Source organism: Equus przewalskii, chromosome X, assembly GCF_037783145.1.
Source record: "Equus przewalskii isolate Varuska chromosome X, EquPr2, whole genome shotgun sequence".
In the NCBI taxonomy this organism is placed as follows: Eukaryota; Metazoa; Chordata; class Mammalia; order Perissodactyla; family Equidae; genus Equus; species Equus przewalskii.
In genome coordinates this window covers 52,007,532-52,035,251 of record NC_091863.1, presented here as the reverse complement: position 1 = coordinate 52,035,251, position 27,720 = coordinate 52,007,532, and the positions used below count along the sequence as shown (strand labels likewise).

Genomic DNA, 27,720 nt, shown 5'->3' with positions numbered 1-27,720 from the left:
CAGCATGCTGAACTTTAACTGCTTGACCATCAGGGCTGGCTCCCTAAGTCTTTTTTAAATAATTTTTAAAAAACAGTTTGAATCATCTTTTCTAAGTTATTTATTTTCTAAATTGGTCAGTAGGGAAGTGATTGGGGGAAGAATATCTACTTCTACACTGATCCCTATAACAATGTCAATCATTCTTGAGTTCTCTCTCTTTCCATCTCGCTGGGCAGTATGCATCAGGGTGCCCGAACCTGACACTGCTACCATGAGACTCAGAGGCAATTTGGACTGACAGAGGAAGGTTGACTTCTGTTTTCTGAACATTTCGTTTGGGGGAACTATCAGGAATTACAGGGGAAGACAGATATCAGCTCTGCAGACAGTTCTTAGCAATTTAGTTTTGAAGACAGTGAGTTATTTCTCTTAAGGGAACAAAATATGGGATGGATCCATTTGAATAGTAGAACTAGAAAGGGACCTTGCAGACCTTCTGGTCCAGGTTCTTCGTTTTACATGTAGTTTCTTTTTGCATGGCACAGTAGTGGTAACAAATCTGCATTTCTTCAACTCTGTTCCCATTCATCTACTCTTTGGAACTTTAGCCCACTCCCACTCACCTACCTGCATTGTTCTTCCCAACTAGTTTATAAAAGAACTCAGGTACACCCCCAAAGTCTTACCAGTTGTCTCACTTGTGCTGTGCAAACTCATCTCAGTTACACAATCCGGCATTAGCCATTTTTCTCCTTTACTACTATGAGATCATTGTATTAGAGCTAGGAACCAGCTGATCTGCCTCTTTATATTTAGCTTTGTATTCAAGGAACATGGAATCAGGCTATGTTCCCAGTGTGGGGCAATGTACTTTTATGTTACTTAGTCCTTATTTTAACTTTATGAATGATGGATATTAGTATTTCCATTTTTTGGATTAGGAAACAGAGACACTGAGTGTGCTAAGTGGCAAAGCTGAGACTTTAATCTAGGTCTGTTGGGTTAAGGCTGCGCTTCAGGGAATGGGGACCTGTTTTATGTAAGATGTTAAAGATAACAGCAAATTGTTTTACTTGTCTTTGCATCACTGATGTTGACTTAGCTCTTCCAACCTCCCTTGTGTTCCCTCCTTATTGCCAATCTTTCTCTTTTACTGGGTAGGAAGCTGCTTTTTAATCCTACAGGATCTTGCTTTACTGCCTTAAGTACAGTTTTCTGGGAGAATAATTCATTATTTTCAAGATAATTAGAAAATCTATTATCAATGTATGTGAAAATGGATTTTATTCTTATCTCTAAAGATGTATGGTTAGAAACCATGGTTGATGGAACTGAATGGTACAGTCTTTGCTGCAGATGTAGATGGTTGAGGGCAGTTCTCCCTGTAAATTTGCCAAAGTTGGGTTGTCCTCAGTGTGGAGTTTGTGGGGACTCAAATGCTGCCCATGTTCCCAAATGGCCAAATGGGACCTCGTCTAGGAAAAACCCAACATGTAACAGATTTGCCCTCTCTTGTAAGGGAGGCAAACAAGAATATCCTTTAAGGAACAACTCTGACTTATGTATTTTTCAGACACCCAATCTTGAAATAGACCCTTCTTGTCTGTTCCAGCTTTCTCTCTGAAGTGTGGCTTCTGTGAATTTTGATCTGCCGCCAGAGGGCAGCAAGAGAATAGATGACTGTTTCCCTCAATCTTTGCTTTCTGTAATGATAGATGATAGATAGATAGATAAGTAGATATTTTTAAATTTTAGTAAATATAAATATAGATTTATACTTTACAGACTTATATTTTATAGATTTAAAAATATATCTCTATGTATCTATCTACATATATACATATGTGTATACACACACACATACATATATGGAGAGAGAATGTAATTAAGCCAGGTCTCTACTTAATTGCCTTTAATTTTTGAAATGATAAAGTTAAGCTATAAGTTATTAAAAATAGCATTCTTATCTGCCTGTATATTGAGGACACTTTCAGAGTCTAATATGTTGTTAGCCGGGGGTTTGGCAAGCATTTTCAAATGAATCTTCAGAAAAAAATCTATTGAAGTAGTAAATATTAAAAGCAAAGTGTAACCTTAAGAAAAATATCTTTGAGTGGCGATTTATTAAGATTGAGAAATTTGTCATGTGTTCATTAGTCACAGTGAATCTTTGAAAACATAGCTTCAAGTTATCAGTGGCTAAATCAAGAAGATCTTCACACATTTTCCAAAAGCCTAGTTCTCTTAGCTTTAAAGTGAGGTCAGGACCTGTTTGAAGTGAATAAGCATGTCTAAGCCTGATGAGATAGTGTGATAAGTGTAGGATGCAGCTGTGAGCTGGTGTTTACCCTCACAATGTTCAGAGATCTGAAACATTCCCCATGAGTCACCTTTTTGAATCTTATAACCCTAAGAATTATCCTCAAGATTCAGCAAAGATGGGAATAGCCTCTTCTCTCTTTTCCTCTTTCCAGCTGGCAGTGAAATAGTACTTACAACAGTGAAAACAACAGCTAGCATTTATTGAGAGCTTGCCATGTGCCATGTACTGTGCTAAACATTTGACATTCAACATCTCATTGAATCCTTACAACTTTTATGAGGTATTCCCTCACTTTAATTACAGGTAAACTGAGGCCTAGTGGGATTAAATTTGTTACAGACTATCAAAATAAAATATCTATTTGTATTGTACTTTTGGAGGCTTCTAATTTGCGTGTGTGTGTTTGTGAGAAAGAGAGAGAGAGAGAAGGGGAGGGAGAGAATGAATACACAGAGATTTTTGAGAATTTAAAAAGACTTCCAAGATCATATAGTTCATTCCTCTCAATAGCCAGTGATGTCCTCATATCGGATACTTTTGCCTTTACTATTCTCCTTTGAGTGATCTGAGTCTCAGGTCTGAACATCAGAGATCAGAGTCTGGATAATACAGTAAGACTGGGGCCGATGTGCTAGAGGGCTAAATAGGTGTACTTTGCCAGCTAGACTTGAAGCAGACTGAAATTCTTCAGTTTGGTGATACTGCCTATGGAAATTTCAGAAACCAGGAATCAGTGGAGGAGCATTGAGATTGGGTGGACTTTTTCTTTGCTCTAAAATTTGGGGGCTGATGGCTGGGCCACTGCTACTTTCTTGGATTAAGACTTCTTAAAATAACCCTGAAAATGCCCAGGCCACCTCTGTAGGCTTTCCAAATATCCCTAGAGGTGAGAATATTATGTAAAGAATGGAAAAATAGCTTTGGAATCAGATGGCCCTGAGGTTGAATTCCAGCTCCATCCTTTGCTAGTTGGGTACTCTTCAACAAGCCAGTCTACCTCCATAAGCCTTGTTTCCCTCATTTTTAAAGTGGGGCTAATAATTAGACCTACCTCACTCAGTTGTTGGGAGGATTCAATGAGATAAATATGTCAAGTACTTGATACATAGTATTGCCCATGAAATTTTAATACCTCCTCATGCCCTATACTACCACATCTTTATGTATTGACAGCAGATGAATCTTAGTGATAGCATTCTCCAATAATCCTTTTAGCTTTGTATCTATTAAGTCTTTGTAGTCAATGTGACTTTTCTTAGATATCCTTAAACTATTGTTAATTCATGGCTGTTAAATGATTCAGAAACTCTTCACTTCCCTAGCCTACAAACATGCTAAATAGGTCTAAAAGGAAAACTCCACTTGAAATCTGCCATTTCATACTTAGGAGAAAACACATAATCCATGCCAAGTGGGTGGAGATGTCCTTAGCAGGATCTGACTTCATTCTTTCTCTCCCTCAGTATTCTCTTCTCAAAGCAACTGGCCAGGGGAATGGACCAACAGACAGAGTGTGAATTATAGGCCTATTATATATAATCAGTGGAAGTATAAAACTGATTCATATAGGAGGTACTGTGTTTTAAGGGGATAGGGCACCAGATTGGGGACTAGAATTCTTGGGTTCTAGTTTCAGTTCTACCACCTACTAGCTTTGGAGTCTTGGGCAAATCAACTCCCCTCTTTGTACATCAGTTTTTCCCATAAGTGTAACGTATGAGTAGAACTAGACAGGATTCTAGAATGTTACATCTAAAAGGGCCTTAAAAACTATGTGTTGCAGAGACCAAAGACAGACCTGGTAACAGCCCTCTTAAAAAAAGTTGGCTCTTGGTAACAAGAGACATGACATTTTCAAAGTTCTGGGCATACTCTAAGAAAACTTGGTGACACACTTGATGTTTAAAGTGGTCTCTGCCAAATACTAAGAGCTCATTATTTTTGACCCCATCATCATCTTTGTTTCTAATAAAGTTCAAAGTGCAGTTTTTGCTAATATAACCAGACTCCAGAAAACTCAGCACAGCCTCAGCCAAAATGTAAATGGAGACCCAATGGAAAGCTGGGATTCATCAGGGCCAACTCTTGCAGCTTTGAATTATAGAAAGGCGAGATGTTTTTTGTATAATCTGATGTTTTCAGCCCTGAAGCATCTGGAGAAAATCTGGATAGTTGCTCAGTTCTCCAAAAATTTCCAAGAGTTTGAATGAGTTTGGATCTCATGTCTTTTGGCAATTGAAAAATGATTGCTTATGTTAAATTTCTTCTCTCTTTCATATATAAAGACATGACAGAAAAGAAAATGGAAGGGGGCTAATATGTGACCAAACTCAAGCAAGCAGTTCATAAACCGCCTTCCCAGTGATGGTGATACCTCTCCTGACTGTGCCTCAAAGCCCAACAAATGTTATTATTCAGCTTTAGTCCTCAGGAGCCTTCAAAAGGGTTTCTAAGAGTTGGATTCCTGACTACAACCCCAGGCAATGGCCAAGGCCCAAGAAGTGACAATTCCTTGGATATTAAGTCCTCTTAGACCAGTCCTTTAGAATTCAACTCAGCTAACATTCACTCAGTGCCAACCATGTGCCCAGACAACAAATTGCATTGGTTTGCCCCCAGACTCTGCTCTAGCTACCCTCTGGGATTTTTCCTAAAGACACTATAAAAGACCACAAAACGCTAAGTGTTCTTAACCAGTCTACAGAAACCCAAATCAATCTGTCCTTTTTCTGGAGTTTTTGAGGATAGGAAAATAAGTTTTGCCTGACACTGTTTCCACCCAAGAAATGATTTTTTAAACTTAAAATGTTTCCTTCTGTGTTATGTAGTGGGAAGAGTGTGAATCCTGAAATCAGACACATCTGAGTTCATATCATAGCCCTGCCACCTACTCTCAGGTTGATCTAGAGCAATGCACATTCTATTCGTAACCAATCCTTTGGCCTCATATCCCCTCTCTAGTCTTATTTCTAGTGAGTTGACCTAGTCTATCTATGAGTTAAGAATTCTTGCTTGATTTTTCAGCTATCGAAGAGCCACTCTAGTGTCCAGAGGAGGGAAAATGAGGGCTTCTACTCTGTCAAGCTTTAGGGATAATTTCCTCAACTTTCCATTTATGTTTCCAATTATTCTCTCTTCCTTGAATCCTATTAAAAGGGGTTGATAGAGGGACCCATGGCTTGAACTTGGAAACCGTTTGTCCCACCAAAGCCATGTTTTAGTCAGTCTTCTAGGTCCGCAGCTGGTACCACCATTTGTGCCTTCTCCTGACACTGTTTTCACTTTCCGTTTAAAATGGTTCCATGAGATGCAGAGGAGCTAGTTTTGTATCCTGTGCCACCTGGCATTTGGCCCCATCCATCCCTAAAAGAAAACCACATACTATGAGTTTCCCATTCCTTTAGCATTTGTTTCTTCTATCTTCAGAGGGTATATGGTTATTCCTTTCTCAGAAGTCTTTTCATGGATACTCAAGAAGTCAGCAGGGAATTGAGTAGAACAGGTAGGTTTCTTTTCTTGGCCTCTCTTAACTCTCTTTTCATCTCTAAAAGTTTTCCCCTCATTAAAATGGGCTGTCAAAAATAAGTCCAGAGATCATAGGTCCATCATCTCTCCCCTCTTAAGAGAAACTATGGAGATTTTCTCAGGTTTTCCTTTGCAAGCCCACTAGTTATATCTGTAGTTTGTAGTCCTATTTTAAAAGAACTAATGATATCCATTAATTTAATAGGTACTTACTAAATTCTTTTTTTAATTTATTAAACTTTTATTTTTTATTACAATTTAGTATAGAAAGCAAATAGAGGTAAACATGAGTATTTTTTAAATAATTATTTTTTAACTTATTTTGTTTTTTATATTATTTTTTTATTGAGGACACATTGGTTTACAACATTATATAAATTTCAGGTGTACATCATTGTATTTTGACTTCTGTATAGACTGCATCATATTCACCACCAACAGTCTAGTTTTTATCCATCACCCTACACGTGTGCCCCTTTACTCCTTTCACCCTCCCGTCACCCCCTTCCCCTCTGGTAATCACCGATCTATTGTCCATATCTATGTGTTTTTTTGGTCTGTCTTCCACAAATGAGTGAAATCATACACCAGTTGTCTTTCTCTGACTGACTTATTTTGCTTAGCATAACACTGTCAACGTCTATCTATGTTGTCACAAGTGGCATGACTTCATGTTTTTTATGGCTGAATAGTATGCCGTTGTATATATATCCCACATCTTGTTTACCCATTCAACCATTGATGGACCCTTAGGTTGCTTCCAAGTCTTGGCTATTGTGAATAATGCTGCAGTGAACATAGGGGTGTATATATCTTCAAATTAGTGTTTTGTGTTCTTTGGGTAAATATCCAGAAGTGGAATAACTGGATCATATGGTATTTCTATTCTTAATTTTTTGAGAAATCTCCATACTGTTTTCCTTAGTGGCTGCACCAGTTTACATTCCCACCAGAAGTGTATGAGGCTTCCCTTTTCTCTATGCCCTCTCCAAAACTTGTTATTTCTTGTCTTGTTAATTATAGCCATTCTGATGTGATTGAGGTGATATCTCATTGTAGTTTTGATTTACCTTTCCCTAAAGCAAGTACCTCTGCTGCTTCTGGGATCCGCTGTGTTTGTGTTCCCCCACTAAAGTGGGGACTCAGGGGGAGAGTGGAACAGGAGCCAGAGTCACGGGCACCTCTGCTATGTCTGGATTTGTTGAGTCTCCAGGCGCCACTGCTATACAGGTGGGAGGGGGCCAAAGTTGCAGGTGCTGCTGCAGCTGAGGGGGACTGAGATCATGGGCTCTGCTGTTGCTATTAACTGGCTCTCTGAGCTCAGGTGCTCCTGCGATGTGCACTGCCTTCACTGTTGCTCCTGGGTTTTCCTGGGGGGTACTGGCACCACCACTTCTGGAGGCACTGGGTTCGTGGGTGTCACCGCACTTCCAGGTGGGTCAAGATCATAGGCAACACCCCAACCATCGTGGGGGGCGGGGTACCTGGGTTGCAAGCACTGCTGGGGTTCCCGAAGCCTCTGGTCTCAGACACCAGCATGGTTCCTGAACCTCATGTCACTGGCACCGCCACTGCTGCCAGGGGCCCGGGGTCTTGTACGCAGCCTCTGTTGCTGGAAGGGCTGGTGTTGGAGGCACCACCACCTCGTGGAGTGTGTGAGGGCTGGGTTGCAGGTATCGTCCCTGTTCCCAGAACCTCTGGTCATAGGCCTTGCAGCAGCTCCTGGTGTCTCCAGGAGCTTGGGCTGCCTGCATTCCTGGGGCCTCCATTCGCAGGTATTACTGCACTTCCTGGTGCCTTTGGTCACAGGAAAGGCTGCAGTTCCTGGAGCCTCCAGCCTTAGGAGCTGCCACCACTGCTACCCTGGTTCCACCACCTCCAGAAAGTGTAGTCCACCCACCTTCAGATGAATAGAGGTAGGGATCTCTTGGGCATTCTGGTGTGCTGTGCAGAGAATCCTTTGTTGGTCTATGGATGTCCTACTGATTGTAACTTAGAAGGGAGAGACAAAGGGAGCAAGTCACTCTGCCGTGATGCTGACATCTTTCCCTAAATTCTTATTACATACCGGGCAAATTTCTAGGCACTGGGGATACACTTGTAAACAAAACAAAGGCCTTTATTTCATGGATCTTATATTCTACTGGGGAGAGACAGATGATAAACAATTTGATATATTTGTCAGGTAGTCATAAGTGTGCTGAAGAAAAATAAAGCAATATAAGGGATTATCTTATAGAAGGTGGTATTAATACGATATTTAGGCAGAGAACTGAATAAAGAAAGGGTAAAAGCCATGGTGGATATCTTGGGGAAGAGCAGTTCCAGGAATAGTGAACAGCAAGTGCAAAGGCCCTGAGTAGAAGTGTACTTGGCATGTTGAGGGCAAAATGGCTAAGAGAAAGGAGCAAGGAGGACCATTTACTCCATTTCTCTTCTCTAAGGGAATAGCAGTAACACATAGGTTAATTCTCATCATTTAAAAATAGCTGTGAAGTGAGGCCTTTGGAGGGCCCATAGAACAGAGAGAGAGGTAAGTGTATTCTTCCTACCACAATAATTGCCAATATTTCCAAATTAAAGCTTGGCTCCAAGGTTTACATCTGTAGGCCAGCTTTGGGGAGGATGTTGCAATCCATGTTGAGTGTAGGGTTATCCAGGCCATGTTTTAATTTTAGAGAGGATACACAACAGGAAGTTTCCCCTGTTTTTCTAGACTTTTCTCATTTAGAGAGAGTGTGGTTTTAAGCCTACCTAGCATCTTCCCTGAGCCCTGCCTACAGCACATTGGCAGAACTGATCTCAGAAGGCTCCCAACCAATGTCTCAGTCTACTTGGAGGAGACAGGAACTGTAGACAGCACCCTGTCCAGGTGGATTTGGCAGCTGTCATTACAAACCCTGGAAGTTAATGAGCCCATATCCATCTTGGGGCCTGGGTAGCTCCTTGAAGGAGAGCAGGCTATGAGGAAGGAGTTTTCTCAATGAGAAGTGAATAATTTGTGTAACTGGAGGAGGGAAATAAAATCATTAGGCTGCCAGAAACCTTGAAGAACCAACAAGTCCTAAACCCCTGATTTGCATGGCGCATAACCACTTCACCTCTTATTGCTCCAATCTCAACCTTCTTGCCTCCCTCACTTCTTCCCTCCCTCCCTTCAGCTCCCCTCTCCTTTGCCCTTCTCTCCAAGGAAACATGAGTTTAAGTCCGTTTTAGAGTTGCTAATAGTTAGAATAGTTACCATTTATTGAATGCTTAATATGTTCCAGACTAGGCTCTTTACATATATTTTCTCATTCAATCATCACACCAACCCTTTGAGGTAGATGGTATTATTACCCTCATTTTGCACCTGAGATTTGCAAAGTGCAAACTGATCCTCAAGTTTGAGGCTCATATATTTTAAGTACCTTGCCCAAAGTTGCACAGCTAATAAGTGGCAAGGCCTCAATACAACTGATTCTAACTCAAAGCTGACTCTTTAATCTCTATGTTATACTCTCTTTTCCCATTTCTAGTTGGAAAAGGAGTAAGTGAGAAAAGGTTCTATTATTGAATAAGCCTTGAGGGGCCTGGCAGCTCCAAGTCATTCATTCATTATAAAAATTGTCATTGAGCTACTGCCCTTTTCTTGGTGCCCCAGTAGGGTCCTAACTTCTACAGATGAATGAGACAAAAATATCTACTGTCATGAAGCTCATGATACTGGCAGGGAATTTGGACCAACTAACACTCAGGATACAATGTGATGACTAGTGTGATGAAGGTGTACATCAGATGCTATAGGAGCACATGGAAAGGGAACATATCTCTGTTTTGGGAGTTAGAGAATGCTTCATACAGTGGATAATGCATGAATTGAGTCCCAAAAGTTAAAGAAGGTGGATTAAGTAAGATACAGGCTAACTTCCTGTAACAAAGAGAATTGCAAATTCAGTAGCTTAAGTAAGTTAGAGAGAAGTTCATTTCTCTCTCATGTAAAAGTCCAGAGGTGAACAGTTCAAAATTGGTGGGGAATCTCTGCCATCCTCACCACTTGATCTCTATCTACGGATCCTAGATACCTGTTTCAGTTAGCCTCCATTTACCACCCAAAGAGAAGGGAGAAAGAGACAGAATGGAATGCAGAAAATTGTTTTATAAAAATATGATCTGTAAGTTTGCACACATCACTTTCACTTGCATTCTATTGTCTATAACTTAAATACGTGGCCTTACCTAGCTGCAGGGGAGGCTAGGAAATGTAGGCATGGGTATGCAACTAAAACTCAGTGACTTCTATTAGTAAAATAAAGAAGAGGGGAAGGATACTGGCAAGCAACTAGCAGCCTCCGTCATAAGAGGGAAAGATATTCTAAGCATGGAGAACTCTGTACGCACACAGGAATGAGAAAACATGGCATGTAGAGAACTATAATAGTTCAATATGGCTGTAGTATAGGGTGAATGTAAGAATACGGGAAATGAGACTGGGGATTGCAGGCAGTGGCCAGATTATGGGGCACGTTGTGTCTTGTGTGCTACCTAAGGAATTTGGACTTTGTCTCGAAGATAGTGAGGAGTCACTGAAATATTTTAAGCAGAGGAGTAACCTAGTTATATTTTGAATTTAGAAAGGTCACTCTATCCATAGTTTGGTAGACAGATTAAACGAAAGACTGACAGGAGGCATAGAGAACAGTTAGGAGACCATTGTAGTAATATTAGAGAGAGATGATGAGGTTCTGAACTAAGGTAATGACAGTGAGCAGAGAGCATAGATTAGAGAGATATTAAGGAAACATAATTAATAGAACTTGATGACTAAATGGATGTGGGATGTGAGAGAAAGGGAAGATGCTAGGATTATAACGTCCAGATTTCTGGCTTGGAAACCAGCATTGTTTTAAGTAATAAACAGTTATAAGGAAACAGTTAAATGTGTTTAGTTTTGGAAATGTTGAGGTTGAGATGCTTCTAGGATATCCAGATGGCAGTATTGAGCAGGCAATTAGATATATTGGTATAGAAATCATTAGAGAAAGCTGGTAGTGCAAGCCATGACAGTGAATGAAATTGTTGAGAGGGAAAATGAGTCTAGAGTAGTGAGATCATTAGAGGACTTAGAGCACAATCTTAGGGAAGATCACATTTAGGAAAAGCCAGTGAAAGAGACTGAGTGGTGTTCAGAGAGGTAGGGATATGGTTATTTAGAAAATTAAAGGGTAAGGCATTTTTAGAGCAGGAATGTCAGCTGTATCAAGTGCTGGAGTAAAGTGAAAATAATGATTGACAAATACCCATTGGATTTGGCAATTAGGAGATTACTGGTGATCATTGTGGAAAGAGTTATAGGAGAGTGATGTGGGCAGAGACCGGATTGAGAAGCAAATGGGATGTGATGAAATGGAGGCCAGGGGATTGTGGAGTGACATCAACAAGATGGCAATATAGGAATTTCTAGCACCAGTCTCTTCCCTAAAACATCAGTTTGAACAACTGTCTGCACACAAAAATACTTCACAAGAACTGAGGAATCTAGGTGAAGGATTACAACATGTGAGTGAAGCACTGTAATAAGAAAAGACACATTGAGGAGGAAAGATATAGTCACATTACCCCTATCATCCCTCCCCCACACCCTGGCAGCCCAGTGTGGAGAGAAACACACTCCCCATGGAAGAAGAAGAATGAAATAAGCACCTGACTTCACCAAGGACCCCAGTGCTGGCCTGCCCCAGCACCAAGCCAAGTCCTGCAGACCTAGGTGTCTCCCATGGCCCCAGGCTCTTGGGAGGCTCCTGCAAACCCAGGCCCCTTGCCCACCCAGGTATCTGCCAGCTTCTGTGGTCAGACAGTTCCTGCTGCCTTAGACAACTCCTGTAGCACCAGGTTCCCAGCAGGTTCTTGCAAATCCAAGTTCCCAAACCACACTGACATCACCCAGCTCTCACATCCCCAGGGAACTCCCAAGGCACCAAGCAGATGGTGGGCTCTCACAAACCCAAGCTCCTTGCCTACCCCAGTGCCAGCCATTTCCCATGTCACCAGGTCCCAGTGGGATCCTGTATACCCAGTCTCCTGGCCCATTCCAGAACTAGCCAGCTCCCACAGACCTAGCCTCCAGACTGGCTCCTGCCGACCCAGCTCCTGGCCCACTTCAATGCCAGGAGTACCCCTACAGCTCCAACTCCAAGTGGGCTCCTCTAGACCAGGCTCCTGGCCCACCTCAGTGCCAGGCCAGCACCTGCAGCCCCAGCCTAGCCGCTGACTCTCACAGACCTAGGCTCCTGGCCTGCCCTAGCATCAGTCTAGGCCCTATAGACCCAAACCCCAGGCTGGCTCCCAAACCGCCAGATTACAGGCCAACTTCCATAGCCCTAGGTTCCAGACTTGCCTTAGTGGCAGGCCAACCCCAATGGTCCCAACCTTGAAGCCAGTTCCTGTGAAACTAGACTCCTGGCCTGTCCAGCACCAGAACAGTCCCTATGGACCCAGATGCAAGGCCCACTCCAGTGATCCCCCAAACCTGGTCTGCCCCTGTGGACACGGATCTAGGTTCACCCACGTGAACCCAGATCACAGGCTCAGCACTGCAGACTCAAGGATCAGGCCCACACCAGTGAACCCAAGCTCCAGGGCCACACGCTTGGACCCAGGACCCAGGCTTGTCCCTGTGGACCCAAGCACGAGGCCTGCCTACCTGCTGACCTGGACACCAGACCTGCCTGCCTAAGGACTCCAACAGCAAGCCTCCCCAAAGACACCACAAGATGGCCCACCCAGAATCTCATTATAGGCTGGCTGTTGAAGGGCATTGCTTGCTGAAGCCAGTCTGTCAAGACTGGAGAAGATGCCTACTTTGTCAAATGCATAGACACCAATCCAAGGCCACAAGAATCATGAGTAAAGGGTGCATGATACCACCAAAGGAAACTAGTAAAGCTCCTAACTGACCCTAAAGAAATGAAGACCTAGAAATGGTCTGACAAAGAATTTAGAATAAGCCTCTTAAAGAAATTTAGTAAACTACAAGAAAACGCAGATAGAAAACTAAATGAAATTAGAAAAACAATACATGAACAAAATGAGAAGTTCAGCAACTAAACAGAAACCATTAAAAGAGAAACAGAAGTTCTAGAGTTGAAGAAATAGTGACTGAACTGAAGAATTTAATAGTGAGCTTCAACATCACACTCAAGAAAACAGAAGAAAGAATTAATGGATTAGAATACAGGTAATTTGAAAATCATCCAGTTAGAGGAGCAAAAAGAAGAAAGGATGAAAAAGAGTGAAGATAGTCTATGTGAATTATGAGATCCATTAAAAGAAGCAATCTATGCATTATTGGAGTCCCAGAAGTCCCAGAAGGAGAAGAATTGGAGAAAGCTTATTTAAAGAAATAATGGCTGAGAACTTCTCAAATCAGGGGAGAGAATTATGAAGCTAAGAAGTCACCTCAAAATGTCAAGCCAAAACAATCTTCTCCAAGACACATTATAATGAAACTAATATCAAAGGCAAAGAGATAATTTTAAAAGAAGCAAGAGAAAAAAATCCCTCACATATAAAGGAACCCTTATAAGGCTATCAGCAGATTTCTCAGACGACACAGACACTTTGCAGGCCAGGAGAGTGCTGGATGATATATGCAAAGTGATGAAAGAAAAAAAACTGCCAACCAAGAGTAATTTACCCAGCAAAGCTGTCTTTCAGAAATGAAGGATAGATAAAGACTTTACCAAACAACAAAAGCTGAAGGAGTTTATCAACACTAGACCTGCCGTATAAGAAATACTGAAGGAGTTCTTCAAGCTGAAATGAAAGGATGCTAATTAGTAATACAAAAATATACGAAAATATAAAACCTACTGGTAAAGGTAGGTGTATAGTCAAATTAAGAATACTCTAATACTGTAATATGGTGATGTGTTAATCATATAGTTCTAATATAAAGGTAAAAGGATAAAAGTATTAAAGTTAACTTTAGCTACAATAATTTGTTAATGCATACACAATATGAGAAGAGGCAAATTGTGACATCCAAAACATAAAATATGGGCGGGAGGTGTAAAATAGTAGAGGTTTGGTATGTGGTTGAAGATAAGTTGTTATCAGTTTTAAATAGACTGTTATATCTGTATTTTTGTTTATGGAAGCCTCATGGTAACCACAAAGCAAAAACCTACAGTAGATACACAAAAGATAAAGAGAAGGAAATCAAAATATACCATTATGGAAAATGATCAATTTCACAAGAAGAAACACAGCAAGAGAGGAGAAAAAGAGCAAGGGAATTACAAAACAGCCAGAAACAATTATTAAGATAGAATTAGTAAATCCATACCTGTCAATAATTACTTTAAACGTAAATGGATTCAATTCTTCAATCAATAGGCATACAGTGGCTGAATGGTTTAAAAGTAAGACCCAACAATATGCTGCCTACAAGAGACTCACTTCAAGTTTAAGGACATACATAGGATCAAAGTGGAGGCATGGAAAAAATTATTCCATGCAAATGGAAACCAAAAGAAAGCAGGGATCGCTATACTTATATCATACAAAGTTAACTTTAAGCCAAAGACTGTAACAGGAGAGAAATAGGGTCATTAGACAATGACAAAATAGTATATTCATCAAGAGGATATAACAATTGTAAATATATCTACACTCAACATTGGAGCAGCTAAATATATTAATCAAATACTAACAGATCTGAAGGGAGAAATAAACAATAAAATAATAGCAGGAGACTTGGATACCCCACTTCAACAATGCATAGATCATCCACACAGAAAATCAATACAGAAACATTAGACTTGAACTATGCCTTATACAAAAGGAACATAATGAATATATATGGAACATTCCACTCAACAGCAACACAATACACATTCTTCTCAAGTGCACATGAAACATTCTCTAGGATAGATGATATGTTAAGTCACAAAACAAGCCTTGGTAGATATTAAAAAATTGAAATCATACTAAGTATCTTTTCTGGCCACAGTAGTGTGAAACTAGAAATCAATAAGAGGAATAAAACTGGAAAATTCACAAATATGTGGTAATTAAACAACACAATCCTGAAAAAACAATGGGTCAAGGAAGAAATCAAAAGGGAAGTCAAAAAATATCTTGAAACAAATGACAATTGAAAAACAACGTATCAATACTTGTAGGATGCAGGAAAGCAGTTCTAAGAGGGAATTTTATAGTGATAAACACCTATATTAAGAAAAAAGGAAGATCACAAATAAACAACCTAACTTTACACCTCAAGAAACTAGAAAAAGGAGGACAAACTAAGCCCAAAGTTTGCGAAAGGAAGGAAATAACAAAGATCAGAAATCAATGAAGTGGAGACCAGAAGAACATAGAAAAGATCAATGGCACTAAGAGCTGGTCTTTGAAAAGGTAAACAAAACTGACAAACCTTTAGCTAGACTAAGAAATAAAGAGAGAAGACAAATATATAAAATCAGAAATGAAAGAGGAGACACCATAGAAATACAAAGGATAATAAGAGACTACTATGAATAATTGTACACCAACAAATTGGATAACCTAGAAAAACTAGATAAACTCCTAGAAATATACAACCTACCAAGACTGAATCATGAAGAAATAGAGAATCTGAACAGACTAATAAGAAGTTAAAAGATTGAATTAGTATCAGAAATCTCCCAACAAATAAAAGCCCAGGACTAGATGTGTCAGTGGTGAATTCTACCAAACATTAAAAGAGTTAATGCCAATTCTTCTTAAACTTCAGAAAACTGAAAAGGTGGGAATGCTTCCAAACTCATTTATAAGGCCAACATTACCCTGATACCAAAGCCAGATAAAGACTCTACAAAAGAAAAAAAAGAACTATAAAGTATATGTGATGAGTATGGATCCAAAAATTCTCAATAAATACTAGCATACCAAATTCAACAGCACATTAAAAGGATCATACACCATGATCAAGTACGATTTACCCCTGGGATGCAACAAGGAGGACTCAACATGTGCAAACCAATAAGTGTGATACACTACAGTAATGAAATGAAAAATAAAAATCATATGATTATCTCAATAGATGCAGAAAATGCGTTTGCCAAAATTCGATATCCTTTCATGATAAAAACTCTCAACAAATTCTGTATAGAAGGAACGTATCTTACCATAGCAAAGACCACATACGACAAACCCACAGCTCAATGGTCAAAGGTGGACAGCCTTCCCACTAAAATTAGGAACAAGACAAGGGTGCTCACTCTCACCACTCCTATTCAACATAGTATTGGAGTGCTAGACAGGGAAATTAGGCAAGAAAAAGAAACAAAAAAACACCAAAATTGGAAAAGGGCTATGTTTTATTTCTGGTAATTTTTTATTGGATGCAAGACATTGTTAATTTTACCTTCTTGGATTTGGACCATTTTTGTATTCCTCTAAATAATATTCTTGAGCTTTTTTTTCTGGGATACAGTTATTTGAAAACAGCTTGATGCTTTCAAGTATTTCTCTTAGGCTTTGTTAGGCAGAAAAAGAAGAGTGTTTAGTCTAGGTTTAATTTTTCTTCACTAATGAGGCAAAACTTGTCTGTGTACTCTACCCAGTGTCCTATGAATTGTTTGATTTTCCACTGTGGCTGGTGAGAATAGGAGTCTTCCAGGAACTGTGTGATCTTAGATAGTTGTTCCCTCCAATTCTGTCATGTGGCTCTTGCCTCACACATATATATTGATCACTACTCAGCTAAAGTCTTAAAGAGGACCCCTGCAGATCTCCAGAGCTCTCTGTGCAGCTATCTACTCTCTGGTACTCTGCCCTGAAAACTCTCAATTCCTTGCCCTCCCCATTCTTGCAAGTCAATGTCTTCAACATAGGAGAGACTTCTGGGCTCCCCCTGGGTACCATTTCCTGCATTAACGCCTACAGGTTCTCTCCAGGCTGTAAACTGGGACAATCACGGAGCTCACTTCATTTGTTTTTCCTGTCTCTCATGGGTCACTGTCCTTCATTGCCAGATTTCCAAGGCCTTGAAAACCATTGTTACATGTATTTTTTCTAGTTTTTTAATTGTTTCAGGCTGACAATGAAAATCTAATCCCTTTTGCCCTATCTTGGCTGGAAATGGAAGTAACCATTATGGTCTCTTCAGAGGACAATTTGGCCTTTTATATCAAAATTTTAAAGGTGTTTTTCTTTTGGCCCAGCGATTTGAGTCACTCTCCTAGTTGCTGTAGATATAGCAGTGATCATGATGGTAATACTTCCATATAACTTACAATTGAGTGGGAGGACAGAGGAAAACCAAAAAAATAAGCACAATATACCATGTTAGAGACTAATAAGAAATGCTAAGGAGAAAAAAAACTTAAACAGAGAAGGGGGATAGGAAGCAATGGGTGGAGGGAGGCATGTCAAAATTTTAGATACATTTGCCTCAGTGAGTGAAAGACTCACCGAGAGGAGTATATTTGATCACAATCCTACTGGAATTGAGAGGGCAAGCTATAGGGATATCTGAAGGAAGAGCACTCCAGGTAAAAGTACTGAGTTCGAAGGCCCTGGTGTATTTGATAAATAGCAGCAAATATTTGTAACAACTACTACAGTGCCTAAGCAGATGCTCACAAAATAGTAGTTATTTAGAATATTATTACTAATGGTGGTAGAACCAGAACTATGACCTAAAATTGTACCATCTCAAAACTCATCTGCTTGCTGTTATGTTATATTCTTTCTTCCCTACTCCATGAGACATTGAGACATGTACTGCCTTGTGATTATTCTTGCATTTTTCTCTATCGTTGCCCAGATTTTACACAGGCTTGTCTTGTGTTCTGAATCATGTGACTATGCAGCTTATGTTGACTCTTGCCTGATAGAACGTTGGGCTCTGACATTTCTGTTTGCACTAATCATTGGGGTTGATTTCATTATTTCTCTGGACAATGGTCCCCTTCCTCCCTCACCCCATGTGTGTGTCTTCCAAAAGTGTGTGTGCTCTGGCCCAAAAGGTCAATCTCCCACGGACAGGAAGATCCTCAAGTCCATATGAGACACTATATAAAAATTCTAATCACAGCTCCACCCTCATTCATCCAGCACTTTTTACATCTTTCAAGGCACTTTGTTTTTAACCTTTCTTTTTTGAATGAGTAATGCATATATGGTATGAAATTTTAAAAGATAAAAATGATATAGCAATGAAAAATAACTTTTCCACCATCTTTTCCTCAGCCACTCATCATTCCTCTCTTGAGGCAAACAATATAACCAGTTTCTTTGGTATCCTTTCAGAAACATTGAGTGCACATGGGTGTTTTTAGTCACTTTCCACACCCCACCCCTACCCATACAATGTACCTTGACTACACTTTTCACTTGATTCTCACAACACCCTGTGAAGTAGGTGGTTCTCTCCCCGTGTTACAGATGAGAAAGCTAAGGCTCAGAGATGGGAGGTGACTTGCCTAAGGTTTCCTAGGCTGTAAGCGGAAAATCCAGTACTGATGTTGCAGTTTTTGTCTGCATTCTTTCCTCCACACTGAGAAGTACCAGGTCCTGCGCCTATAATATGATAGGAGATCTCTAAACACTTGCTGGTAGTGAGAGTGATTAAGAAAATACCCCCAATTCCTGGAGTCATATTAGAATTGCTATGGCAGACTCTAGATGTAATGCTGGTGGGCATTGACTGGTAGTTAGCATTAGGGAGACAAAAACTTGATCTTTCTTATTGTTTCCTGGAACTATTCCCGCTCTTACAGATCTATTCAGGTCCACCTGAGGAAAGTGCTGCACCCCCAGTGCCTCCGCCTCGAGTGACAGCAAGAAGGCACAAACCAATCACGATTTCAAAGCGCTTGCTGCGGGAAAGGACAGTTTTCTATACTTCTTCCCTGGATGAAAGTGAAGGTCAGTACTGAGATTCACCCTTAGCTTCTTAATGGTGATTAGACACAAAGAAGATATCAAAGGATAGAAGTGGAGGTGTAGCCATTTTTCTTCATGTAAGGGTAGACTTTTCCTGGTTCCTGGGCCAGGCAAAGCAAGGTTTGTAAAATTTGTGCCTAGAGAGCAAATTAGTATTTTGGTAGTGGATAGGACAGGGATGTATCTGTAAATCCAGCTACCATGATCCCTTAGGAGACCAGTGGAGGACCCAAAATGTTCTTAGGTCTGAACCTCAACACACTGAAGTGGGTGAACAATGTTTTCTGAATGTTCTGAGATTTTAAATTCAAATTCAGCTAACATGGAGGAGTGACATCAGCAAGATGGCTGAATAGGAGTTTCCAGTGCTTTTCCCCTTACAGTAGCATCAGTTTGAACAACATCAATTTGAACAACCATCCATGCATGAAAATCCCTTCATGAGAGCTATGAAATCTAGCTGAGAGATTACAGCACCTGAGTGGAGCAAAGAAATAAGAAAATATACACTGCAGGTGGTAAGAAGGACATTTTCATATTATCCACATCACCCTTCCCCTAAGCTCACATAGCACAGTGCAGAGAGGGATACCCTCCACATGGGGGAAAGAGAGTGAAGTAAGCACCCATCTTCACCTTGGAGCCCAGTACCAGGCCTACCCCAATGAGCTTCAGTGCCAACTCGTCCCCCCATTGACCCAGGCTCCAGGCTGGCCACCACAGACCCAGGTTCCAAGCCTGCTCCAGAACCAGGCCATTTCCTGCAGTCCCAGGCTACAGGACTGCCCCTATAGACTTGGATTCCAAGCATACCACTGCACCAGAGTGGCCCCATGGCCCTAGGTTGCAGGCCAGCCCCGGTAGCCCTAGTCTCCAGGATGCAATCACAGACCCAGCCTCTAGGCCAGCTCTCTGTGGACCCAGCCTCCAGATCTGCCCCAGTGCCAGACCAATCCTCTGGCCCCAGACTCTAAGCTCACCCCTGCACATCCAGGTTTCAAGCTTGCCCACCCACTGACTCAGGCACCAGATCAGCCTGTCCAAGGACTCCAGCAGCAAGCCCACCTGTGGAACACACCAGCTGGCTTGACCAGAATCTCTGGTTGTGCTGACTGGTAAAAGGCTTTCCTTGCCAAAGCCAATCTGTAAAGACTGGAAGATGTGCGTACTTCTTCAAATAGACAAACACCACCACAAGGCCACAAGGATCAGGAATAATAAGGGAGATAAGACACCACCAAGGGAACAAAATAAAGCACCAGGAACCAACCCTAATGAAATGGAGACCTATAAACTGTCTGAGAAGAAATTCAAAATAGTTGTCTTAAAGACATTCAGTGAACCAGAAGAGAACATAGATAGACAACTAAACAAAATCAGGAAAACAATACTTGAGAAATTCAATAAAGTGATAGAAACCATAAAGAGCCAAACAAATTCTGAAACTAAAGAACACAATTACTGCACTAAAAAATTCAGTAAAGGGTTTCAACATCAAACTCAACCAAGCAGAAGAAAGAAGCAGTGAGCTCTCACTTGAAATTACCCATTCAGAGGAATCAAAAGAAAAAAGATTAAAAAAGAGTGAAGAAAACCTGAGACTTATGGGACATTGCTTAATGAATCAATATACACATTATGAGAGTCCCAGAAGGAGCCAAGAAAGAGAAAGGGGTAGAAATCTTATTTAAACAAATAATGACAGAAAACTTCTTAAATCTGAAGAGGGAAATGAACATCTAGATCCATGAAGCCCAAAGAAACCCAAATAGATCAAACATAGAGATGTTCACCAAGACACATTATAATAAGATTCTAAAAATTCCAAGACAAAGGGAGAATTTTGAATGCAGCAAGAGAAAAGTGAGTCATCACATACAAGGAAACCCCCATAATACTATGAGCAGATTTCTCAGCAGAAACCTTCAGGCCAGGAGAGAGTGGGATAATATATTCAAAGTAGTAAAAGGAAAAGGCTGCCAACCAATAATACTATATTTGACAAAGCAGTCCTTCAGAAATGAAGGAGAAATAAAACTTTTCCAGACAAACAAAAGCTGAGGGAATTCATCACCCCTGGATCTGGTTTACAAGAAATGTTCAAAGAGGTTCTTCAGGTTGAAACAAATGGACATTAATTAACAACATGGAAACATAGAGAAGTATAAAAATCATTGGTGAAGATAACAATGTAGTTAAATTTAGAATATTCTAATACTGTGACAGTGGTGTGTAAATCTCTTTTGACTCTAGTATAAAAGTTAAAATACAAAGTATTAAAAATAATTATTGCTACAATAATTTGTTAATGGATACACAATCTAAAAAGATAAATTATGATGCCACCTCCTCTGTGAAGGAGAAAGTGGAAGGGAACATTGAATGCCTACTTTGTTGTTCCATAATCTCATTTTTATTAGATAAAAATTCATTTATTTGTTTATTCACAATATCCCCAAATACACACCAGGGAATATAATCTCTATGCTAGCAGAAATTTTTTTCTCACTCTGTATCCCTAGTACCAGCACAGTACCTGACATATTGTAAGCCCTCAATAAATGTATGTGATAAATGAATGAACTGGGTGTTAGTAGACCTGTCTAACTTCATCTTGGCCACGAGCTTGCTGAGTGACTTTGGCTAGTCATTTCCCCATTCTGGGTCTTGGTTTACCCCTCTGTGTGATGAGGACTTCATGCCAGAAGATCACCAAGAGACTCACCCAGTCTAGTTTTGTTTTGTTTTTTACTTTTTTAAATGAGATATAATTCATATGCCATAAAATTCACCCTTTTAAAGTGTATGTCAGTGGTTTTTAGTATATTCACAAGCTTGTGCAGCCATCTAATTCTAGAATATCTGCATTACCCTAAAAAACCCTGTACCTCCCAATAACCCCCCCCCCAACCCAATCCCTGGCATTCACTAATATACCTTCTGTATCTATGGATTTGCCTATTCTGGACATTTTATATAAATGGAATAATACAATATGTTGTCTTTTTGTGACTGGCTCCTTAGCATAATGATTTCAAGGTCCATCCATGATGTAGCATATATCAATACTTCATTCCTTTTTATGGATAAGTAATATTGCAGTATATAAATATACATTTTGTTTACCCATTCATCAGTTGATGGACTCTTGGATTGTTTCCAATTTTTGGCTATAATGCTACTATGAAGATTTGTTCACAGGTTTTTGTGTGGATGTATGTTTTCAATGATCTTGGGTATATACCTAGGAGTGGAATTGCTGAGTCGTGTGTCCGCTCTGTGTTTAGACTTTTGAGGAACTATTTAGAGGCTATTTTCTAAAGCAGCTGCACCATTTTACTTTCCCACCAAAAATGGATGAGAGTTCCAATTTCTCCATATCTTTGCCAACACTTGGCACTTCATTTTTAAGTAAAAATTGTGTATTTTTAAGGTGTACAACATGACGATTTGATACACACATTACAAAGTGAAATAATTACTACACTCATGCTAATTAACATGTCATCTCCTCACTAGTTACTACTTCTTTTGTGAATGAGAGTACCTGAAATCTCTCTTAGCAAATTTCCAGTATTCATTATAGTATTATTAACTATAGTCATCATATTGTACATTAGATCACTAGACTTATTCATCCTACATAACGGCAACTTTGTACTCTTTAAGCAACATCTCCCCATTTCCCTTATCTCCTCGCCCCTGGTAACCACCATTCTACTTTCTGCTTTTATGTATTCGACTTTTTTAGAGTCCACCTAGAAATGGGATCATGCAGTTTTTTTCTCTTCGTGTCTGGCTTATTTCCATTAGCATAATGTCTTCCAGCTTCATCTGTGTTGTTGCAAATGACAGGATATCCTTTTATAATTCTGAATAGTATTCATATATATATATATGTATATCACATTGTCTTCATCCATTCACCTATCAACAGACACTTAGGTTGTTCCCATATCTTATCTTTTTAATTCTAGCCATCCTAACTGGGTGTGAATCTATACTCATTTAATCCTCATCACTTTCCATGTAAGGTAGGTATATTGAGATCTATAATATAGTGAATGCATTGGAGGCTTAAAGAGGGTGAGTAGTTTGCCCAATTCACACAGCTACCAAATGACAGAGCAGCAATTTGCATCCATCTTATTCCAGAGCTCATTTGTCTATTATAATATTGTACTTCCTACAACTTATCTGAACACTATTTTGAGAAGGAACCAATCCTTCTATTCATCACCATTCTTTACCAGTAACATTTCATTATCTTACCCCAAACTTGTTATTCCTCTTGTATATAATATTTCAGTAAATCCTTACGCCATCATCATGGCGTCCTTCATACTCCCATATCTAAGCCCTGTCCATTCCACCCACTTAACATCTCTTGAATCTGTTTCTCTTTGCTGCTACTGCTCCAGTTTAGATCCTTCTCATCAGCAGTTCCCTATCTAATCTCTTTACCTCCAGTCTCTCTGGTCCAGTCTACTTTTCATAATGAACCTAAAAGGATATTATAAAAACATATGTGATAATGCCACTTCCCTGCGAAAAAAGTTATAGTCCTCTGCAGCCTAATGATAAAGTTCATATTCCTGAACACAGCCTTCATGATATAGCCCCAATCCACCTTAACAACCTCATCTCCAACTACCCACACTTTTCATCTAAAATTTGTTCCTATACTCAAGCCACACTAAAGTTTTTACTTTTATTTTAAATTTTCTTAGACAAACTATGATCTTTTGCTTCTCCAAGTTGTTCTCTGTCTGAAATTCCCTTTTCCCTTTTCTTCCACCTATTGCAGTCCTTCAAGGCCCAGCTCAAATGTTACCTCTTTTGCAAGATCTTCTCCAATCCCTCCAGACAGAATTAGCACTGTCCTCCTCATAGCACTTATTTGCATGATTCTACTTGTATTATAATAATTGATCTATTTCTCCTGCTGGACTCGTGTGCATCTTATCAAGGCTCCTCCCCATGACTTGCCCACACATAAAAAAGAGGCCCCCAGTTGACTACTTGCCTGTTTGTGAGGCTTCCCTGTCTGATACCGATTCACTCCCAGTTCTCTGCAGTTTCTGAAGCTGATCTGTTTGTTTTCTTATGGAAATGGATGGCTGGTTGGGGAAAGGCAATGATACTGAACTCTTATTACCTGACAGGATCAATGAACTCTATCTTCAGCAAGAGTATGGACAACCGAAAAGCAAGTACTATTGTTACAGGAAATTGTAGACCACAAAAGCTATGGGAAGAGCATAACGTGGTTACTCAGGGATTTCTTTATGAAGATGGAGAAAAAAGCTAAATTCTGTTAAGTTTATTAACTTGAAATTTGAGCAATCTTTATAAAATACTTTTGAGAGAAATAGAAATATTTAAGGATTAACTGATGTTTTTATTTAAAAAGAATAGAATATACAATTCTTTAGGGGCTCTTAAGTCCCTTTTGAATTACATATCCCTTTGAATAAAACATCTTGATGTATTGTGGTTTTACTGAATTGTGGTAACGAAAATCATCCTCGGATCTTGAATAAAATTCCCTATTTGATGGGACCTGTGACTCCACATGAACTGGGGTAGGTAGAGACTGATTTTGTGGAATATCATTAATTTGTTCCACAATAGTAGCTCCTTTGAAAATGTGTACAATTTTTCAATATTATGTATGCATGTATAAAAATGGAAAGGTGATAAAGGTTATCAATCTTGTCTCTTTGCACTAACTTTTCCTAGATGAAATCCAACATCAAACACCCAACGGTACTATCACCAGCACTATAGACCCCCCCAAGCTGCCACAATACCCTAAGCTGCCTATTCAGAGGAATGGGGAAACTGATCCTGGGAGGAAGTCTCCAAGCAAGCCTGTTGCAGATGGCAAGCTGGAGTCCTGCCCTGAGGTGGATGTGGGGAAATTGGTGTCTAGACTGCAGGATGGAGGGACCAAGGCCATACCAAAGACCACCAATGGACCTGTGCCAGGCTTTGGGCCCACCAAAGCCCCCACTTTCCACATAAAGAGACCAGCTCCTCGGCCCCTGGTTCACCCCAAGGAGGGTAAGTACTTGGGAATCCCATGGGACCCTGGACTGAACCCAACTACTTTGCACCTTGAGATTTTTCTGAGATTGGTGATATTTAAGTAGAAATCTGTTCCAGTATACTACCACTGATGTTGGAATGGTAGGTAAGAACATAAAAGCCACTCACAATAATCACTAGAATGTAAGCTCCATGAAAGCAGGGGTTTGGGGCCTGTTTTATTTACCTCTATATCCCAAGTGCTTAGAACAATGCCTGACGGTCACATAGTATGCATTCATTATTTGTGGAATAGATTAATAATAGTGATATTATTTATTAATATTATTATTGCTGCTGTTGCCATTTATTATCTGTTATGTACCTGGCACTATACAAGGTACTGGTGTACTCGTTTGGATTCTCACAACCTTACTGCAAAGAATGTGTTATTGGTTTTTTTTCTACTAGAAAACAGGCTCCTAGAGGAAAGTGACTTGCCAAAGATTCACAGCTAGTAACTGACAGAGCTAAAATCAGAATGTTACCAAGCCTGGCAAGCACCAAAGCCTGTGTTCTTTCCAATAAGACAGAACTATCATTTTACCTTCCTATAAGAAGCTTTTAATCTGTGAACTATTATTTTCTCATTCTCACTTTCTAGTTTAATAGAAATACAGACAAAGAGGCACAACTTATGTAAAACTCTGGACTGTTAAATTCCAAATTCAAGAAGTGGCTCACTTCTGCAAATTTAATTGGCTACTACATGTGGAAACTCATGTTGGGAGGTTGGGGCTAATCCAGAGGAGATTTGGGGGGGATATAATTCTATGAAGATAGTACAGTTAATGGAAAGAATATAAACTTTGAGATAACAAAAGCTTAGATCCAAATCCTGGCTTATTTACTTTCTACCTAGATGAACTTCTAAAAATGTGCCTTATGTTTTATGTCCTGTCCTGTTCCAAACATGATTTAAGGCGTTCGCAATATAGGAAAAATACAAGAACTTAATAATAGTAAAAATAATTTATTCAACAAGTATTTATTGAGTACTTACTGTGTGCCTAGCCGCATTCTAGGTGTTGAAAACATAAAAGTGAGTAAGACACACAAGGTCCCTGTGCTCTTGACTTATATCAGGGTTTAGCAAACTATGGCCTTAAAAGGTTGGAAAAAATCAAAAGAAAAATAATGCGTCATGACATGAAAATTATGTGAAATTTAAATTTCCATGTTCATAAACAGAAACATGCCCCTTCATTTACATTTTGTCTTGAGCTGCTTTCACACTACAACAGCGGAACTGAGTAGTGGCGATAGAGACCTTATGGCGTGCAAAGCCTAAAATATTAACTATCATACTTTACAGAAAATGTTTGCTGACCTCTGCCTTAGATTCTAGAGTACAGGTAAGGAAAAATAAGGTGAAGATGGGGGAGAAAAGGTAGGATAGGAGGGAGATGGAAAGAATGGAGTTAGTACACAAAATGTTTGCTGTGAAGCCTTACACACTTGATGGAGCAGTGTCACAGAGTTGGCTCTAAACTTTCTAGAGAAAACGAAAAGAGAAAGAACTCAATGGTTATATAATTCCAAGTTTTTAAGTTAACGACAAACCAGTTGTTCAAGTAAAACACAACTCTTCTAGTTTTTTTTTATTTAATTTTTATTGAGTTAATGATAGGTTACAATATTGTGAAATTTCAGTTGTACATTATTGTTTGTCAGTCGTGTTGTAGGTGCACCCCTTCACCCTTTGTGCCCACCTCCTACCCCACCATTCCACTGGTAGCCACTAATCTGTTCTCTTTGTCCACATTTTTAACTTCCTCATATGAGTGGAGTCATACAGAGATTGTCCTTCTCTATCTGGCTTATTTCACTGAACATAATACCCTCAAGGTCCATCCATGTTGTTGCAAATGGGACGATTTTGTTCTTTTTTATGGCTGAGTAAGTATTCCATTGTGTATATATGCCACATCTTCTTTATCCAATCATCAATGATGGGCACTTACGTTGCTTCCACGTCTTGGCTATTGTAAATAATGCTGCAATGAACATTGGGGTGCATGGGACTTTTGAAATTGCTGATTTCAAGCTCTTTGGATAGATACCCAGTAGTGGGATTGCTGGATCATATGGTAGTTCTATTTTTAATTTTTTAAGGAATTTCCATACTGTTTTCCATAGTGGCTGCACCAGTTTGCATTCCCACCAACAGTGGATGAGGATTCCTTTTTCTCCACAACCTCTCCAACATTTGTTACTATTTGTTTTGGTTATTTTTGTCATTCTAATGGGTGTAAGGTGATATCTTACTGTAGTTTTGATTTGCATTTCCCTGATGATCTGTGATGATGAACATCTTTTCATGTGCCTATTGGCCATCTGTCTATCTTCTTTGGAGAAATGTCTATTCATGTCCCCTGCCCATTTTTTGATCGGGTCGTTTGATTTTTTGTTGTTGAGTTGTGTGAGTTCTTTATATATTATGGAGATTAATCCTTTGTCGGATGTATGACTTGCAAATATTTTTTCCCAGTTAGTGGGTTGTTTTTTTGGTTCAATCCTGTTTTCCTTTGCCTCAAAGAAGCTCTTTAGTCTGATGAAGTCCCATTTGTTTATTCTTTCTATTGTTTCCCTTGTCTGAGAAGACATGGTGTCTGAAAAGATCCTTTTAATACTGATGTCAAAGAGTGTACTGCCTACATTTTCTTCTAGAAGCCTTATTGTTTCAGGTCTTACCTTTAGGCCTTTGATCCATTTTGAGTTTATTTTTGTGAATGGTGAAAAAGAATCGTCAATTTTCGTTCTTTTACATGTGGCTTTCCAGTTTTCCCAGCACCATTTGTTGAAAAGACTTCCCTTTCTCCATTGTATGCCCTCAGCTCCTTTGTCGAAGATTAGCTGTCCATAGATGTGTGGTTTTATTTCTG

The 27,720-nt window shown here is 39.7% G+C and overlaps 1 protein-coding gene across 2 annotated transcripts in view; it reads left to right on the top strand.

Annotated features, from left to right (window-relative positions):
• OPHN1 (oligophrenin 1) overlaps nucleotides 1-27,720 on the top strand; it is a 496,301-nt gene that overhangs the window by 445,979 nt on the left and 22,602 nt on the right. For both annotated transcript variants that reach the window (XM_070604028.1, XM_070604029.1), the window contains exons 20-21: nucleotides 18,580-18,727; nucleotides 24,488-24,811. In XM_070604028.1, coding sequence (XP_070460129.1) covers nucleotides 18,580-18,727; nucleotides 24,488-24,811 — 472 coding nt within the window. The remainder of the gene's footprint in view (nucleotides 1-18,579; nucleotides 18,728-24,487; nucleotides 24,812-27,720) is intronic.